Consider the following 16546-nt stretch of genomic DNA (forward strand, 5'->3'; position numbering starts at 1 on the left):
CCTTGTCCTCCTGTACCCCCTGTCACATCCTCACCGTGAACTCGGGGCAGACATTCACACAGGAGACAGACAGCTGATTGTCCGAGCCGCAGACTCTTCACTCCGGATAAGAAACTGCCGCTGCATGCACGGCTCAAGTTCACACAATTTACTTCATACCCGAGCGGTGCTGTCACTCCGTCAGGCTTCACGATCAACAAAGTTTTTTTTGTTTTTTTTTGTTTTAGCAGCCATAAAGTTGAGACTCACGGTCCAAACTTTTTTTAACGAAAGGCAATGAAAATCATGTGAGGGAAAATAAAAGAAACTTACAGACTAATTTGTCAACTCTGTCTCCGTGCTGGGACACTGTCCTGTTTTCCCCCGGTATTGTCTCCCAGTGGATCCGCGTTAAGACTCCGAGTCTATTTTCATTTATGACTCACGCATTCTTCTGGGGTCAGACGCCGTGACCTCCGGGGGGAGAAAAAGTTAACTCGGGCCCTCCTTTTTCTCTCCCGATCTCCACAGTCTATTTCTATCTATTGTGTTCTAGTGCTGCCCAGCACATGTTGCGGGCACCACAGACTCGCTGCGGGCTGAAATGTGCTGCCGTGGAGGTGCAGCGGAGCGGACGTGCACGACCACCGCAGCCTGTCCATTCAGGACAGAAGGCTACCGCTGTGTGGCCGAACAGGAAACTGCCCAAAGTGTCAGCGCGCAGACTCCAGCCGCTCTGACTGGGCTGAGCCCTCAGATTTCCTCCAACTAAATCCTGAAAAGATGCTTCGGAATTAAAGTTCATCGCCTTTTTCCTTTTTCTGACTCTGTTTTATGAAATGTTTTTGCACACAAAACTTCAGAGACTCCGTGTAATCCTCCCTCCTCATGTGTCCCGAGCCTGCAGAAACCTCCTCTGTTAATAGCGCATGACGGGGATGCAGTGCAGGATGGACCCTCATTTTGGTGCTCAAATTAACTTTAACTGATAGTTACTTAAACTAGGAAAAAAGGGGTGAAAACGAATTAATTAACATCAGTCTGGAAGTCAAATCTCTGGTCATATGAAGACCACAGATTTGATGTTATAATTTTTTAGCTCATCTCGCCTCCATCACCAGCTCTAAGATTAGCTCCTGTGGATGACAGTGAAACAAATTCACAAATAACTGAACTGTTTTTTTTTTTAAATAAACAAGTCGTTCAGTGTCAGGCTCATCCCGTGACCACACAGCTTTGTGTGCTTATTAGAAGCTCAGTTTTGAATATTAGCTGTAAAAGCAAAACGCAATATTTCTCACAATTTGGATGTTTGTCACAGACTGATATGTAAATAACAATAACTGACAATAAAGTCGTTATGGTGCTTATTCTTTATCCTAAACCTGTTTACTCTAATGCGTTTTTTAGACTTGTTGCATTCATAAATTATTCTGCCAAATATTTCTGTTCTGTTTTTCTCCAGCACCTTCATACAAAACTTTTCTTTCTAAATGCTCTCTGCGAGTTAGTTTTTGCAGGTCACGTAGAGTCTGCCGAGTCTAATCACAGTCCAAGTGCAGTTCAGAAGACATGCAGCCTGAATCCGCTGCTGTCATCGCTGTTTGTTGTTTGTTGTGAGGCAGAGATAAGCGCAGTGAGCTGCCACTTTTCAAAACAAGCAGCCCGGAGGACGCGCCGGCTGGCGGTCGCGCCTCCGGCCGCACTGATGCCACAGCACGTCTCTTACCTGCGCTCACTTGTTCGTCATTCGCTGCGTGTTTCCGCCAAACTTCTGGACTGTTCAGAGCGATGAGGAAGAGTTTCGGCGCTGAGAGCAAAGTCAGTTTAAACAGCCTTCAAATCCCGTGCGTAAGGTCACCATCGCTGGAGCGTGTCGGGACTTTGGTAACTCCTCTGTTTGCGCTCTGTGCCGACCACCACAAAGTAGAAAAGAAGCACTTCGGCGCTGCAGTCAGAGGCGGCGCGGAGCCGGAGGAGCTGTCATTCGGACGGTGTTTTTAATAAAAAGTAGTTAAAGTTATTTCCCGTCCGGCACAATGTGGAGGTTAAGTGAGAGTGCGGGACAGTGCCGGGTGAAGAGGCAGAGGCTGGATAACCCCTCCTCTCCCTCTCTCTCTCTCTCCCCCTCCCTCCCTCCCTCCTCTCCCTCTCTCTCTCTCTCTCTCTCTCTCTCTCTCTCTCTCTCTCTGTCTTTCTATTTCTCTGTCTCCACGTGTTTCTGTCTCACTTTCTTTATGTGCGCTGTTCATTAAAACACAAAGTCGTTTAGTTTTTTCTTTTCTGCACTATCATGATTTTAACTTTCCTCACTTCTCTCTGCATGCAAGAAGAATCGGCTTTTTTATTGGCAGTGTATACAATTTTACATACACACACTGAATTTGTCTTCTGCATTTAATCCATCCTTAGTTGAACACACACGCAACACCCGGCAAATTACATGCAGTGAAACACACACAGGAGCAGTGGGCTGCCATGTCAGGCGCCAGGAGAGCAAATTGGGCTTTAAGTGCCTTGCTCAAGGGCACATCAGTCGTCTAAAGTCCGCGTGTGTGTGTGTGTGTGTGTGTGTGTGTGTGTGTGTGTGTGTGTGTGTGTGTGTGTGTGTGTGTGTGTGAAATGCAAACTGAAAAAAAATAAACAGATAAATAAATAAAATAAACACGTTGTTGGTTTCTTTCACATGTTTTCTTTCAGACATTTTCTGTGTGTCAGAAATCATCACAAATTTCCAAAGCACACAAGCAGACCTTTAGATGTTTGTTTGGTGATAAGTAAATGAATGTAAAGTTTTCTCGGTGCTGTTATTGTGCATATGTCATTAGGGAACGTCTCTCTGGTGGCTGTTTATCATATAAAATACATTTTACAGTCTAATTGGGTATGAAATGAGATTAAACACTGTGATTAAAAATAAATAGGAAAATCCTCTCCCGTCTTCTCAGAAGCATAGCAGACAGACTACAGCAAAGTCTTGAAACTCTGAATATTTTTCATTTTACACATTCGAAAAGAAATGCAGTTTTTTTCAATAAAACATTTCCGGAAATCGTCCGGGCTCAGCTTGATTAATTGAACACAACGTGTGGAGCGTCTGAGAAGAGACTGCAAACCTGTCGTTTAAAATCTCGAGGATGGCAGAAATCGAGGTTTCAGAGTCGTGTTAGAGGTGTGAGCGCCTCACGGGCTCTTTTCATTACACTAACTCTTACGCCACCTTTTGGCAGCTTTAATGCATGGCATGTGATAGATACTTTTACACGACACAGTACTGCATGTCCATGACCCCATGAAGGAACGGCTTTTGAAAATGAAGAGCTAAATGTAATTTAATGGAAATAGATTATAGTACAGTAAAATATCCAAATGCATGCTTTAATGTAATCATTCTATTGGAATTATACTGCCAGGCTATTGAATCAACCTCCACTGAAATATGAGTGAATCTTTAATTTACAGATTTTTACTGTCGATTGATATTAGTTAGAGTTTTTTATAAAAACATCCAGATCCTCAGTTGATGAATCAAAGCTATTTTGATGCAAGAATTTTCATTACAAGAACAGGCTGGGCAGCCTATGCTGCTGCAAGACATTTTAGTTCGATCACAAAAAGAGATAATAGGAATAATAATAGCTTCAGAGCTGGTCGTTGTGTTTTAAATCGCAGATGACTACATTTTTTTCTCTTCCTCTTTTTAAAAATCCCTCTTGGCATTGACAAGGACAGTCAAACATCATCCCAATAACGCGCTGTATTAGTTGGCTGTTTTATTACATACGCGCCTGCTTGTTGAGTGAGTTGAGGAGTTGTTGGTGTCAGTGCTGCCTTTGATGGATTTCATGTGTTTCATTCTGCTTTATGGGATTTTTCTTTACTTATTTCTGTTTAATTCATTCACTTATGTTATTCGGACATTTTATTTTCTGTTTCTCTATCAGTTGCATCCAAACTTTATCATATCATTTATTATTGTTATGTAACACGATCCATCGGGGAGTGGCAGCACAGTTGACTTGACCAACAGCAACACAAACGAAGAAGAAGACGGAAGAGGAAGTGACGTCACGGAGGATAGTTAGCAAAACAAGTTGGCTATTGCTAAGTGGTATGATATTTCATTGACATTTAACCAAAGTATTCCTTCAACATGAGTTCTCCAGAGGACAGACATGGAACAAAACGACCAGCGTCTCCAAGTGAAGTGAGTAAAATAATGAAAACGTGAACGCAGTCCGGAGATAAAAGCTCTGGAACTACAGCGTTAGCTTCGCGTTAGCCTGCTTGCTAACGTTTTGCTTGGAGAGCTTTGTCATGAAACCTGATCACGTTGCTGTTCCGTCAGGGGAAAGTTATTTTTTTCATTACGGTGACCTAGAACTTTATTGCATCAAATGTGCCACGCATTGTACTGTGTTGTATCAAGTGTGAATAAGATAAATGGACTCCGGGTAGACTTATAGTGGGCTTCTTCTGACTGTGTATTGACTGAAGCTCTTTTGCTCAGCAGGGATTACTGACAGGAGGTCACACATTGCTTATAATTTACTTTTAATGTTATTTTCTCAATTGTACGTAAATAGAGTCAACGAAAGTAATCACTAACGAGTATAAAAATACAACATTAATATGTTCCTAAAAAAAATCTAATATCAGTTCCTATCATATTAAAGACCTTTTCAAGTAAAATATAACCGCAGATTTTGCGCTCAACAAGTGAATGGATTGAGCATAGCCTCGGTGGTGTAAAGATCAAGTCATCCTTGATGTTTTCTTGAATAGCTCCCTTATCTTTTCCAGAATGGAAAATTTATCTCCCTTCTTTAAACATCTTGTCAAACCCACACTATAGTACTGTGTTTAGGTGTAAAGTGTGCTGGGATTATCTATAATTTAATAAACTTGCGTCCCTCAACCACTGGGAGGTTCTGGCAGACTTTTTTCCACCTCTGACTTCTACCTGTTGATTGCTAAATTCGATAATCATTTTCGTTGTTTGATTTGTCTGTGTATTGTTTGTTTGCGTTAGTGTTTCTTATCCTGATCGGGAGTCTTATTCAACTAGATGATGTGAGTTGTCAGTCACCGTGCAAATAATGTGATGATGTGAGAATGATGTGTTTTTGATGGAAATCTGCTCTTGCTGCATTCGACTCTGCGTGATAACAGTGTTTTGCCCTGGCAGGATGGGTCTACCCAGTGGGCAACAGCTGATCTGGGAAGCAACGAAAGGAAGCAGAAGTTTTTACGTTTGATGGGTGCTGGCAAGGTTAGTTTTGTGTTTTGTCGACCTCCATGCTTTTAGTTCACTTTATTGTGGGCCCGTAGCCCATAACATAAAAAAGATAAAGAACTTGTCAGTGTCACCTTTACATTAGGGCCATTGTGACATTTGAAATAAAATTGGATTGTTTGTTTTCCAGAGAGAACACACCGGGCGCCTTGTCATTGGTGACCACAAATCAACATCCCACGTCCGCAGCGGTGAGCTTCTTTATTTAGCTTTTTTAAAATGCTGCATTCCCTAATGTAAGACATGTCCAGACTTCTGTCCCTTTGTCCCTTGCCCATGATGCCTCATCTTTACGCCCAATGCAATTAACCCGGCTTCCCCACTACACGTCCGCCGCACAGATCTATCCACGCATGGATAGGCCTGTATTGGCTGGGTGTGCCTGCTGTGACTGGTGTCTCCTCTGCAGGGCAGGAAGATAAAAAGATCAACGAGCAGCTAGAGCTGCAGTACCAGCAGGGCATGGATGGGAAGCTATCGGGTCGGAACCGGAGGCACTGTGGGCTGGGTTTCACTGAGGTGAGGCATCACACAGGGCCAGATGATGATTTTTGAAATACTTTTACAGATATTTAATTCAGTTCACTGGTTAAAGAAATTGATGAAGCAGTAGTTGAAAGTATTGCATCCATATTCCTGTGTCACTTTTTTGTTTTATTTTTTTTCACTCATAAGCTCAGTTTCAGTTTGAGTGGCAACACACCCTTTTCGTCTTGTGTGCTGTCTTTCACATGGTGTGTGTGCTGAGCAGGGTGTGTCTGGCAAAAAACACGCATATGTTGTCATTGTGTTTTATGCAAGTAATACGCAAACAAAAAGGCAAACTTCTGCAAACACTGCACAATTTCCCATGGTGTCGAATTACTTTTTCTCTTTATTTAATAGTCTGCCCTCGGTGAAATGGTAACTGTCAAATCTGTCAGGATCACAGCTGAAATATGATAGGATGTCCGTTAGCCCGAAGCCGAAACGTTTGCCAGCATCCGGGGACATCTGTTATCACTCTGGGGTTTTAAGATACTTTGTTTTCAGACAGAAAGAAGTGAAACAAATTTCAACTTCATATTAAGCAGTTTTTTGTTCTCCTACGTGCAGTCCGACTCGTTTCCCTCCCCACCAGTGGACAGTCAGACAGAAGCAACTGAACCAGAGAAGTCCACCAGCGAAAAAGAACTGACACATGCCGAGGACAAAGGCTGTGATCCTAACCCAGAGGAACCAACCTCAGACCAGACAAAGTCCAGCTCAGACAGTAAGAACGGTGACCGGAAACACAGCTACAAAATGGCCTTTGTGAAGTCATCGTAGGTGTACAGGGAGGAATTCGTTTTTTGTAATCTCAAATTTGTACCTGTTGGTGTTACTTCTGCCTCTTTAAGCGATCACTCATCATTTCAGTCTTTTTTACTGTGCTGAAAGGGATTCTCTACAGGAGCGCTCATCATCAGGCAGCAAGTCGGTGTGCATGTCGTCAGAGAATGAAGTCTGTAGGTTAAAATGTCAACCTTTGGTTGAATGGTGTTACGTTATGTAAAGGTGGCAAATTGTGCGATTTTTATTTCGTTTGAACATTTTAACAGTCATTTGTCACAGATTGTTTTGGATAATGATTGATTTAATTCAGCATGATTGGTATACATGTTGTACATTTTGTGGTTTCTTGTTTGAAAACCAATAAAAGGAAACATCGGTCGTAATGTTTGTTTTGTCCTTAGCAGCGGTCCTCAGACAAGGGAGATGATCTCTGTGTACACGCTCTCCACACACTGAGTGCTTTGTTTTGTACAGGGATGCTCTCTGACCAGGAATGTTTTATTCAAACCTTTATGGACAAATTTTAGGAACACCAAGTCATTTAGATGGTGAAACATTTCATTTGAAAGCTGGCAATAAATGTCCATTTGTACCCTAAAGCAACATTACAGACACGACTGTCACTGACTGAGAAAGTCAGAGGGAATCCAAGGCCAACAGATCCTTTTTAAAAAATAATCCCAATTGGGTATTTCATTAAAAACTAGAATCAGAATCAGTTTCAGTTTATTACTATATTGCATTAAACCGACCCAAAACATTTGTGCAGTATGTGCACATTGAGAGGAGGGTGTTCTTAAAGTGGGCTAATCCAACTTGCAACAGGTTTCTGAAAGAGTTGCAAACTAATGTGGAGGTTATTCAATTGTATTAAACTTGCATCATCAGGGATTAAAATTTTTTTTGGTAGGCTAAACTAATCGCATCATTTAATAGTCTAATAAACAAGTCTAATATTTGCTTTTGTAGCGTAATAACTGATAGTTTAACATTTTTAACCTAACATTAACATTAAAGTTTTGGCCATAAATGTATGTTGGTCAGAAAATCTAACAATAAGCCCCAACTAGACACTGTTTTTTAAATATAAATGGTTGCATAAGTATTCTGCAGGGCAAGAGGTTGAAGAACAGTCCCAAGTCAAAATGGACAAAGAGATTACCTTAAAGCTTGGAAAACTGGCCTTTGAGCACCTGATGAAAGGCAACATGATCTTCTATGAGAGTGAACTGAATGAGTACAATATCAACATCAATGATGCTACAGTATATTCAGGGATGTTTACTCAAATCTCAGAGAACGATTTCAGAAAAGGGAAACACAAGAAACTACCACTGCACGAGAGGCTCCAAGTGAAATAACCAACCTTCTGAAGAGTGCAGTGGATAAATCCTTACAGAGTGAGAACGGACACCTTGATCTTTTTCTTCGTTTCCTTCGTGGGCTGTCACAGACATCTAACCAAACTTTGCTGAAGAGCATTCTGACCACAGTGGAGATCAGCTCACCCAGGAATGAGGAAATTATTGAATACATCAAAGATAGGATTAGAGAAAATCTCTCTTCAGAAAGATGCCTCAGTCTCTTCCACTGCCTCAGTGAGCTGAATAATCAGTCTCTTTTAGAGGAAATCAAAACTACCTGAGCTCTGGTAGTTTGTCAGAAACCTAATTGTCTTCTTCGCAGTGGTCTGCTCTGGTCTTTGTGTTGCTGACCTCAGAGGAACTACTAGAATCCCTTATGTCATTTAGAGGTGTAGTTGCATGTTGATCCCACAGGGGGGCGCATATGTTTTCTGTACATCGAACATGGTTGGGAGCCTTAATTGCTTTCTGCTTGAGGTCTCTTCTTGTGAAGGCCGAAACTTACAGAACAAACTTTGGTATGAAACGGCACAAAATACTCCTCATGTTCTGATTATTATCACTCATGAACGTTAATAAGGTGTTCTTTTACCAGAATCCCAGCTGTGAATGTGACCGAGGCAGTTTCTGTTGAGTTATAAGTGTCTGAAACTCCGCTGAGTTGAGCAGTTACTGTTTACTGATAGTAGCTCATGCTAACGGCTATCGCTACGACGCTAACTTTTGTGAAGAGAAACTTACTGCAAACTTCATGTTTATGTTGAGATACTTTCCCTAAAAAACAATCGGGGTTATGAGATGTTTGTTTTATGATAGTATTGTTTGATGTGTATATCTTGGAATTACTGTATCATGGCGTTTACATGTTGGAAAGATCGCTAATCGCTAAGCTAGCGCCATGTTGCTAAAACAGCTTTCCAAATGGAGCTGGGCGAAGCAGTTTAAGTGCAGTGCATTTATTTTGATGGAACTAATTCATTTATTTTATTCACTAATGCTAAAATATCACTTGTGATGATAATTAATTTAATTTTGTAAATTTGGTTAAAAGGGAATGTGATGAATGGTGTGAAATGTGATAAATCATTTCATTGTAATCAATGTATTTCCTTAATTAATGGCTATGCATTACAAGATGTTCTAAAAAGAAGAAGAGAAGTTTATGAGGTATTATATTAAATAGAAAAAATAGAACAGAATAACTTATTGTTGCACTGTTTGTGTAGATTGTTTTTTTAGTTGAGAGCCCAGCCCGGTGAGACTGGACAGCCGTGGAGGCGGTGTGGCCTGCCGTCCGGACCTGCCTGCAGAGGACATCAGACTGCTTGATTCATTCCTTCTGAATTTCAGATAAGCACACCTACACCTGTTAGCTGTCTCCAGGTAGTAGCAGTAGGATAGGAGTACAGCCAGTGCACTCGGACGTGAACTGAACCCTGGAACACACATGCAAACAAGAACACAGAACTGGACCCTTACCTTTCCAGATTTATTTATATTTTATTTTGTATACTGGGGAGCTCCATTTTATTTCATATTATTTTATACAAACTACTGTCTGTATATAGTCTGCTCTTTATGTGTGAGGCAGTAAATGTCAACTGTTCAACTTCCCTCCAGCTCTTGCGAGTCAGTCAAGGCGTACTCCCCTTCGAACCTAGGTAGATGTACGTGTCCTGTACTACCACCGATACGCACTAGGGGCGCTACATGTGACAACTCAAAATATCAACAAATTTGTGCCAGATGTATTGTAAAACCTGTATTTGTACTTATATTTCAGTTTCCCGTAGGATACTATTGCGATTTTAAGTTCTCTGAGTTCTCTACTCATTCTAGATTTTTTGTTTGATTGTCTCAGAATCAGAATTCCTTTATTTATCCCCGAGAGGAGTTTTTTTTCTCGTAAAGACATTGTACTTGCAGTTATGCCAACCAAGAAAGAAAAGTGAAAGATATAGAAATAGGATAAACAACAAGATAAGTATAAATATAAAAAATACAGGTATTTACATGTGTACCATATATACATTGTATATATAAAAGTATGTGTGTCCGTCACAGTGCAGAGTTTAACAGTTTGTTGGCGACATGCAGGAATGATTTCCTGTGTCGCTCTGTGGTGCATCGTGGGAGTCAGAGTCTGTTGCTGAACTAAAGAATTTAGTTTAGTCACCGGTAATTTAATTTAGAACTGAATTAAAGAATTTCCCTTCAGGGATAAATAAAGCAATTCTGATTGATTTTGATTCTGAACGAGCTCCTGTAGCTGATCAGCACATTGTGGAGAGGGTGAGAGGGAAAGTCCAGTATGGTCCTTATTTTGGACAACATCCTCCTCTCAGACACCACTGTCAGAGAGTCCAGTTCCTCTCCCACAACATGGCTGGCCTTCTTAATGATTCTGTTGAGTCTGTTAGTGTCCCTCACCCTCAGGCAGCCGCCTCAGAAAGCAGAGGCGACTCTGGCCCTTTCTGTAGACAGTGTCCATGTTCTTGCACCAGTCCAGTCTGTGGTCCAAGTACATCCCCAAGTATTTGTATTCTTCCACCACCTCCACGGTGGCCTCTTGATGTTGATAGGGGTCACTGAAGCCTTAGTCCTCCTCAGGTCCACCACCAGTTCCTTGGTCTTTTGTCACATTGAGCTGTAGGTGGTTTTTCCCACTCCATGTGACAAAGTTGTCTGCTACAGTCCTGTGCTCTCTCTCTCTCGCGCTCTCATCCTCCCCAGTAAATGTTCAGAAAATTATGCTAACATACTATTAGATTGTTTTTGATTATGAAGGCTCAAAGGATGCCACCTCACAGAGAAATGTTGGGAAGCATTGGATCACTTCTAAGTAGTTCCTGTCTGAAAGAGCTGGACCTGAATGATAATCATCTGCAAGACTTGGGTGTAGAACTGCTGTCTGCTGGACTGGCAAGTTCAAAATGTCAGCTGGAAAAACTGAGGTTTGTGAAGAAGTACTGGAGCATCTGTGACAATTAAAGGACACATTTGGGAAGAAAAGGAACAAATGGACAGCCCAAATCTATTTTGGGTGAGTAAGATTTTGTTTTACATTCTATGAATTCCAATTGTTTCTCTCTTTCAGGCTGTCATTCTGTGAGATCACAGAGACTGGATGTGGCTTTTTGGCTAGAGCTCTGAGGTCTAACCCCACCCATCTGAAGGAACTGGACCTGAGTTACAACCATCCAGGGCAACTGGGGATGGAGTTGCTGTCCAATGTACAGAGGAACATTGAACACCTCACTGTCAGGTATTATTTTTTGTTTTTTGCCACAACTTTATTTTTGGTCTTTAAACTAATTAAACTGACTTTTTACACTTCAAATGTCAACTCTTTAAATTTTCCTAGCTTGAATGGCAATGCAGAGTGCTTTTTAAAGTCAGCTCTGAAGAAATTTAAGTTTCTCTTTGTTTTTACAAGCAAATTGATGACTTTTTATTGACCGACTTTCCAGCTAGTTTGAAAAATATATATGAGCAAAACTGAAAATATCAGGTAATTTTAGGGCATGGACAACAAATTCTTCATATTTTTGATGTCATTTCCTGTGTGTGTTTCTTCAGATGCATGTGAGCTCACTATGGATCAGCCATATCCTGATCGATATCCTGGTCGTTGCTGCTGCGGAGTTGAGTGACTGGAGACTGGACAGGTATAGGAGTGGCTTATAAAGGAATCTCCAGGAAAGCAAAAGGAAACGACAGCGTTCTTGGCTACAACGATCAGTCCTGGAGGCTCTACTACTGTAACGGTAAATACAACGTGTGGTTCAACAAGAATGATGCAACCATATCTGTGCCCTACTTCAACTCCAAAAGGGTTGGAGTGTTCTTGAACTGGTCAGCTGGCACTCTGTCCTTCTACGCCACATATGTCACACTGTTCCACAGGAGGGCCGGTGTGGCTGCAGGTTTTTGTGCCAACCAACCAAGAGCACACCGTTTGACCAATCAACTGTCTGAAGACGGAGATCAGTTGATTAAATGAGTCAAGTCTGGTGTGCTGCTACTTGGTTGGAAAGAAAACCTGCAGCCACACCGGCCCTCCTGTGGACCAGTTTGACATGCCTGTTCTACGCCGTGTCATCAACGACCATGACTCACCTGCATACCTTCCACACGCAATTCTCAGAGCCAGTGTATCCAGGTTTCAGACTGGGATTTTCAGATACTTCATTGATTCTGTGCCAGCCAGAATATCCTTAAATATTCCCTTTAGATGTTCAAAAAGTCATTAACTTGTGAGAGATTGACTCCATTATGGGGTATTTTTCTCCAGCAGTGGAGGACAGCAGGTCGGTCAGCTGTGAAGGTAGAATGGACAGAAAGCCTTGCATCCAAATAATGTGTGTATATTTTCTATGAATATATTCTGTCAGCATTTTGCATCATATATTTTCTACCCATTTATTCTTTAATATGCATCATATACACATCTTTACTTTGTCTATTTGAAAATACACCTAAATGCGTTGTTTATTAAGCTTTAAGGTTTTTTTTCAACTATACATCACTCAAAGGCTGTGAGATTTGGATAAAGTTTTGGTAGAAACAAGTCAGTGGACCTGGTGAGAAGAATTTTGTGTCAGACATTGTTTATTGTTTAGACGTGCACATGCTGATGTGTTCTAGCAGTTAGGAACGGCTTCAAAACCGTGTCTGTCCCGAACAGGACAGGACGGTACAGAACAATAGCAAGAGAAAATAAACAATCAAACACAAACACACCTGTGAAAGAAATACCTGTAGATTATCCTGTTGTTTTATGTTCTGATTGATACAACCGATCACAGAAATGTGTTTATGTGTATAACTGTGAGAAACACGTGTTATATTTTTGAAACAGAGTGGACATCAACATTTTAAGGAAACAGACACCAAATCATTAACTTGTTAAATCTGATATGTAATGTGTGCAATGACAGCTTTCTTCATGTGTTTTAGTTGGTATTCGTACTACACTGTAATGCATGTGAAGATGTTGGACGAATGTTAGAATAAATAAATGATTCTTGTAAAAACATTCTTACTCTAATCTGAGCATGTTGGCAGTTCTTCATCTCTTATTTTATCTACTCATAAAAACACAGAAACCAAACAGGTGATCAGATTCACTCGTGTTATGAAAACTACGAAAACTCAAAGCAACAAATCAAAACGTTAAGAAAACCCGCCTTTGTTCTCACTCACAGAAAAGCAAATTGTTACGAGTGAATTAATTAGTTGGCAAATGCTGAACAGTGATGAGCTGCTTCCCTTTCCTGCAAAGTCTGTCTTCTGTTTCGCCGTGTCGGTCGTTCCTGTGGGTCAGTGCTGTGCAGCAGCTTTGGCTGAGGAGACGGAAAAGAAAAAGACCCAGCAAAGACGTCAGTGTTTCTTCCTGTGCTGTCAGGATATGATAGGTACAAACATTTTAATTTGAAAGGGTGCGCATGCTAATGAAACACACATTTAATTTGGGGCAGTGAAGTAATTCATGAGAAATACAGGAGCCACAGAGACAGCTGTGCGTCAACAGTAAGGACAGCAGTAGTCCTGCAAGAGGACACACAAAACACACACAACTCGCCCCAAAACACCAGCCGGACGCAGAAGGACGCCACATTTCACCAGAGCAGCCCTACCTGAGCTGCGCTGACCAAAACAAAAGCTAAGCAGATTATCACCCAAAACAAAAGCCAGGACTGTGCACTGATGGTTTCAGGGAATATGTTTATCAAAACATGAATATTTGATTTTGAAGCAGAGAACGTCATTATGTTCTTCTTGTTCTCATAGATTTCTTTTTTTTTTCCAGCTCCAACCTGAGATTCACATGACAAACACTATATAGACAAAAGTATTGGGACATCTGACCATCAGAATCAGAATCAGAATCAGAATCAGAATTCCTTTATTAATCCCTGGAGGGAAATTCTTGTTTCTACAGACAATTGCACATGCAGTATTCCCGACCAAGAAAGGAGAAAAGTGCAGAGTATATAAATAGGATAAACAAAAACTAAAATCTCAAGTACAGTAGTATTTACAAAAACTGTATTCAAAAATTTTTTAAGAAAATTTAAAAATACAGGTATGTGCAATGTGTAAAAGTAGCCAATATGTACATTGTATAAACAGTGAGTGTGTCCGTCACAGTGCTGAGTTTAACAGTTTGATGGCGACAGGCAGGAATGATTTCCTGTGTCGCTCTGTGGTGCATCGTGGCAGTATGAGTCTGTTGCTGAACGAGCTCCTGTAGCCGATCAGCACATTGTGGAGAGGGTGAGAGGGAAAGTCCAGTATCGTCCTTATTTTGGACAACATCCTCCTCTCAGACACCACTGTCAGAGAGTCCAGTTCCTCTCCCACAACATGGCTGGCCTTCTTGATGATTCTATTGAGTCTGTTAGTGTCCCTCACCCTCAGGCAGCTGCCCCAGCAGGCAACGGCATATGTGATGGCACTGGACACCACCGACTCGTAGAACATCCTCAGCATCGTCCTGCAGATGTTGAAGGACCTCATCCGCCTCAGAAAGTAGAGGCGGCTCTGGCCCTTTCTGTAGACCATGTCCACGTTCTTGCACCAGTCCAGTTTGTGGTCTAAGTACACCCCCAGGTATTTGTACTCCTCCACCACCTCCACAGTGTCCCCTTTGATGTTGATAGGGGTCACTGGAGCCTTAGTCCTCCTCAGGTCCACCACCAGTTCTTTGGTCTTTGTCACATTGAGCTGTAGGTGGTTTTTCCCGCTCCATGTGACAAAGTTGTCCACTACTGTCCTGTACTCTCTCTCATCCCCCCCAGTAATACACCCAACCACTGCAGAGTCATCAGAAAATTTCTGAAGATGGCAGGACTCTGTGCAGTGCGTAAAGTCTGTGGTGTAAATAGTGAAGAGGAAGGGAGAGAGGACAGTCCCCTGTGGAGCCCCGGTGTTGCTGATCACTTCATCTGACAGACAGCACTTCAGGCGTACGTACTGCGGTCTGCCCGTCAGATAGTCTGCGATCCAGGACACCAGTGGGGCATCCACCTGCATCGCTGTCAGCTTCTCAGCCAGCAGAGCCGGCCTGATGGTGTCAAACGCACTCGAGAAATCGAAGAATGTGATTCTCACAGTGCTTGCCGGCTTGTCTAGGTGAGTGTAGACTCTGTTCAGCAGGTAGATGATGGCGTCGTCCACTCCAAGGCGGGGCTGGTAGGCGAACTGAAGGGGATCCTGAAGTGGTTGGACCATGGGCCTGAGCTGTTCCAGGACGAGTCTTTCCAGGGTCTTCATGATGTGTGACGTCAGGGCCACAGGCCTGTAGTCCTTGGGGTCGCTGGGACGCGGCGTCTTCGGGACAGGAACGAGGCATGACATCTTCCACACCACGGGGACCCTCTGAAGACTCAGACTCAGGTTGAAGACATGATGAAGTACTCCGCTTAGCTGGGGGGCACAGGCTTTCAGGACCCTGGGGCTCACACCATCTGGGCCTGCAGCTTTGCCTGCACGGAGTCTCTGCAGCTGTCTTCTCACCTGGTCAGCTGTGAAGGTCATCGTTGGGGTGATGGGTGGGGGAGGAGTGCTTGTGGTACCCAGGTGAGAGTGGTCCACCCAGGCTTCTGGGGACGAGGTGTGAGCGAGGTCATCCAGATGGAATGTGGGGGGAGGGAGAGAGGCTGGAGTGGCCGGTTGCTGCAACCTTACTGCTGAGGAGTCGTTTGAAGTGTGAATTGGGGTCCCTGTGTCGAATCTGTTAAAAAACTGATTCAGCTCATTCGCCCGTTCCACACCGCCATCAACTCCTCCTCTGTTTGGCCCGTAACCTGTGATGGTCCTCATGCCACTCCACACCTCTCTCGTGTTGTTCTGCTGGAGTTTCCACTCCAGCTTCCTCCGGTACCTCTCCTTTGCCTCCCTGATCTTTATTCTCAGGGTGCGCTGGATAGCTCTCACCTCCTCCCTATTGCCTGCTCTGAAAGCCCTCTTCTTGTTGTTGAGGATGGCTTTGATGTCCTTGGTTACCCACGGCTTGTTGTTGGGGTAACACTTTACCGTTGTGGTTGGGACAATGGTGTCCACACAGAAGTTTATGTAGGCAGTGATGCACTCAGTGAGCCCATCAATGTCCTCGCCGTGGGGCTCACAGAGTGCCTGCCAGTCTGTCACCTCAAAACAGCCCTGGAGTGTCTCATTGGCCTCGTCTGTCCATCTCCTCACAGTCCTTGAAGTTGCGGGCAGACGCTTTACGAGAGGCACATAGCAGGGGGAGAGGTGGATCAGGTTGTGATCTGACCTGCCTAGTGGGGGGAGGGGGGAAGAGCTGTAACAGTCCTTTGCATTTGCATACAGCAGATCTATTGTTCTTCCCTCTCTGGTAGGACAGTTCACAAACTGAGTGAAAGTGGGGAGTGTTTTGTCCAGGTTAGTGTGGTTGAAATCACCCGAGATTGCAATGAATGCACTCGGGTGCTGAGTCTGTATCCGGGCTATTGCAGAGTGAATAGTGTCACATGTCCTGCTGGGGTTTGCAGAGGGGGGAACATAAACAGTTACCATGACAACATGTGAAAACTCCCTGGGCAAGTAATATGGACGTAGTCCAACG

At 42.9% G+C, this 16546-nt stretch overlaps 4 protein-coding genes across 14 annotated transcripts in view; 2 read left to right on the plus strand and 2 right to left on the minus strand.

Moving 5' to 3' along the window:
* The window catches only part of LOC124061636 (transcription factor SOX-6-like), a 97842-nt gene extending 95789 nt beyond the window's left edge, over positions 1 to 2053 (minus strand). The window contains exon 1 of one of the 3 annotated variants that reach the window (XM_046393701.1): positions 1709 to 2053. The gene's annotated coding sequence lies outside the window, so the exon portion shown is untranslated. Of the gene's footprint in view, positions 1 to 312; positions 480 to 1708 lie in introns of those variants that run through there. The other 2 variants (XM_046393699.1, XM_046393700.1) reach the window with 2 other exon arrangements.
* A 1957-nt stretch (positions 2054 to 4010) lies between these two features.
* Positions 4011 to 6968, plus strand: c7h11orf58 (chromosome 7 C11orf58 homolog). The gene is made up of 5 exons (XM_046394335.1): positions 4011 to 4186; positions 5168 to 5251; positions 5406 to 5466; positions 5685 to 5794; positions 6371 to 6968. Exons 1-5 carry the CDS (start codon positions 4133 to 4135, stop codon positions 6581 to 6583), a joined length of 522 nt encoding a protein of 173 aa, XP_046250291.1. The 5' UTR covers positions 4011 to 4132; the 3' UTR covers positions 6584 to 6968.
* Positions 6969 to 7678: 710 nt separating this feature from the next.
* Positions 7679 to 11934, plus strand: LOC124061965 (ribonuclease inhibitor-like). 7 transcript variants are annotated; one of them, XM_046394339.1, is made up of 6 exons: positions 7679 to 8471; positions 9180 to 9336; positions 10741 to 10907; positions 11051 to 11218; positions 11318 to 11364; positions 11533 to 11934. In XM_046394339.1, exons 3-6 carry the CDS (start codon positions 10750 to 10752, stop codon positions 11604 to 11606), a joined length of 447 nt encoding a protein of 148 aa, XP_046250295.1. In that variant the 5' UTR covers positions 7679 to 8471; positions 9180 to 9336; positions 10741 to 10749; the 3' UTR covers positions 11607 to 11934. The 7 variants fall into 7 exon arrangements, 5 of the variants coding, with proteins under 5 accessions (XP_046250295.1, XP_046250297.1, XP_046250294.1 ...); XR_006843842.1 differs by lacking the exon at positions 11318 to 11364 and having other exon boundaries at positions 7680 to 8471; positions 10741 to 11218; positions 11533 to 11930; XR_006843843.1 differs by lacking the exons at positions 10741 to 10907; positions 11318 to 11364 and having other exon boundaries at positions 7682 to 8471; positions 11533 to 11926.
* A 111-nt stretch (positions 11935 to 12045) lies between these two features.
* The window catches only part of LOC124061963 (pleckstrin homology domain-containing family A member 7-like), a 119333-nt gene continuing 114832 nt past the window's right edge, over positions 12046 to 16546 (minus strand). For all 3 annotated transcript variants that reach the window (XM_046394333.1, XM_046394334.1, XM_046394332.1), the window contains one exon: positions 12046 to 13298. Coding sequence is in view for 1 of the 3 variants with exons in the window: in XM_046394334.1 (XP_046250290.1) it covers positions 13276 to 13298 (23 nt within the window). In the remaining 2 variants the exon portion in view is untranslated. The remainder of the gene's footprint in view (positions 13299 to 16546) is intronic.

This window comes from Scatophagus argus, chromosome 7, assembly GCF_020382885.2.
Source record: "Scatophagus argus isolate fScaArg1 chromosome 7, fScaArg1.pri, whole genome shotgun sequence".
NCBI classification, from domain to species: Eukaryota; Metazoa; Chordata; class Actinopteri; family Scatophagidae; genus Scatophagus; species Scatophagus argus.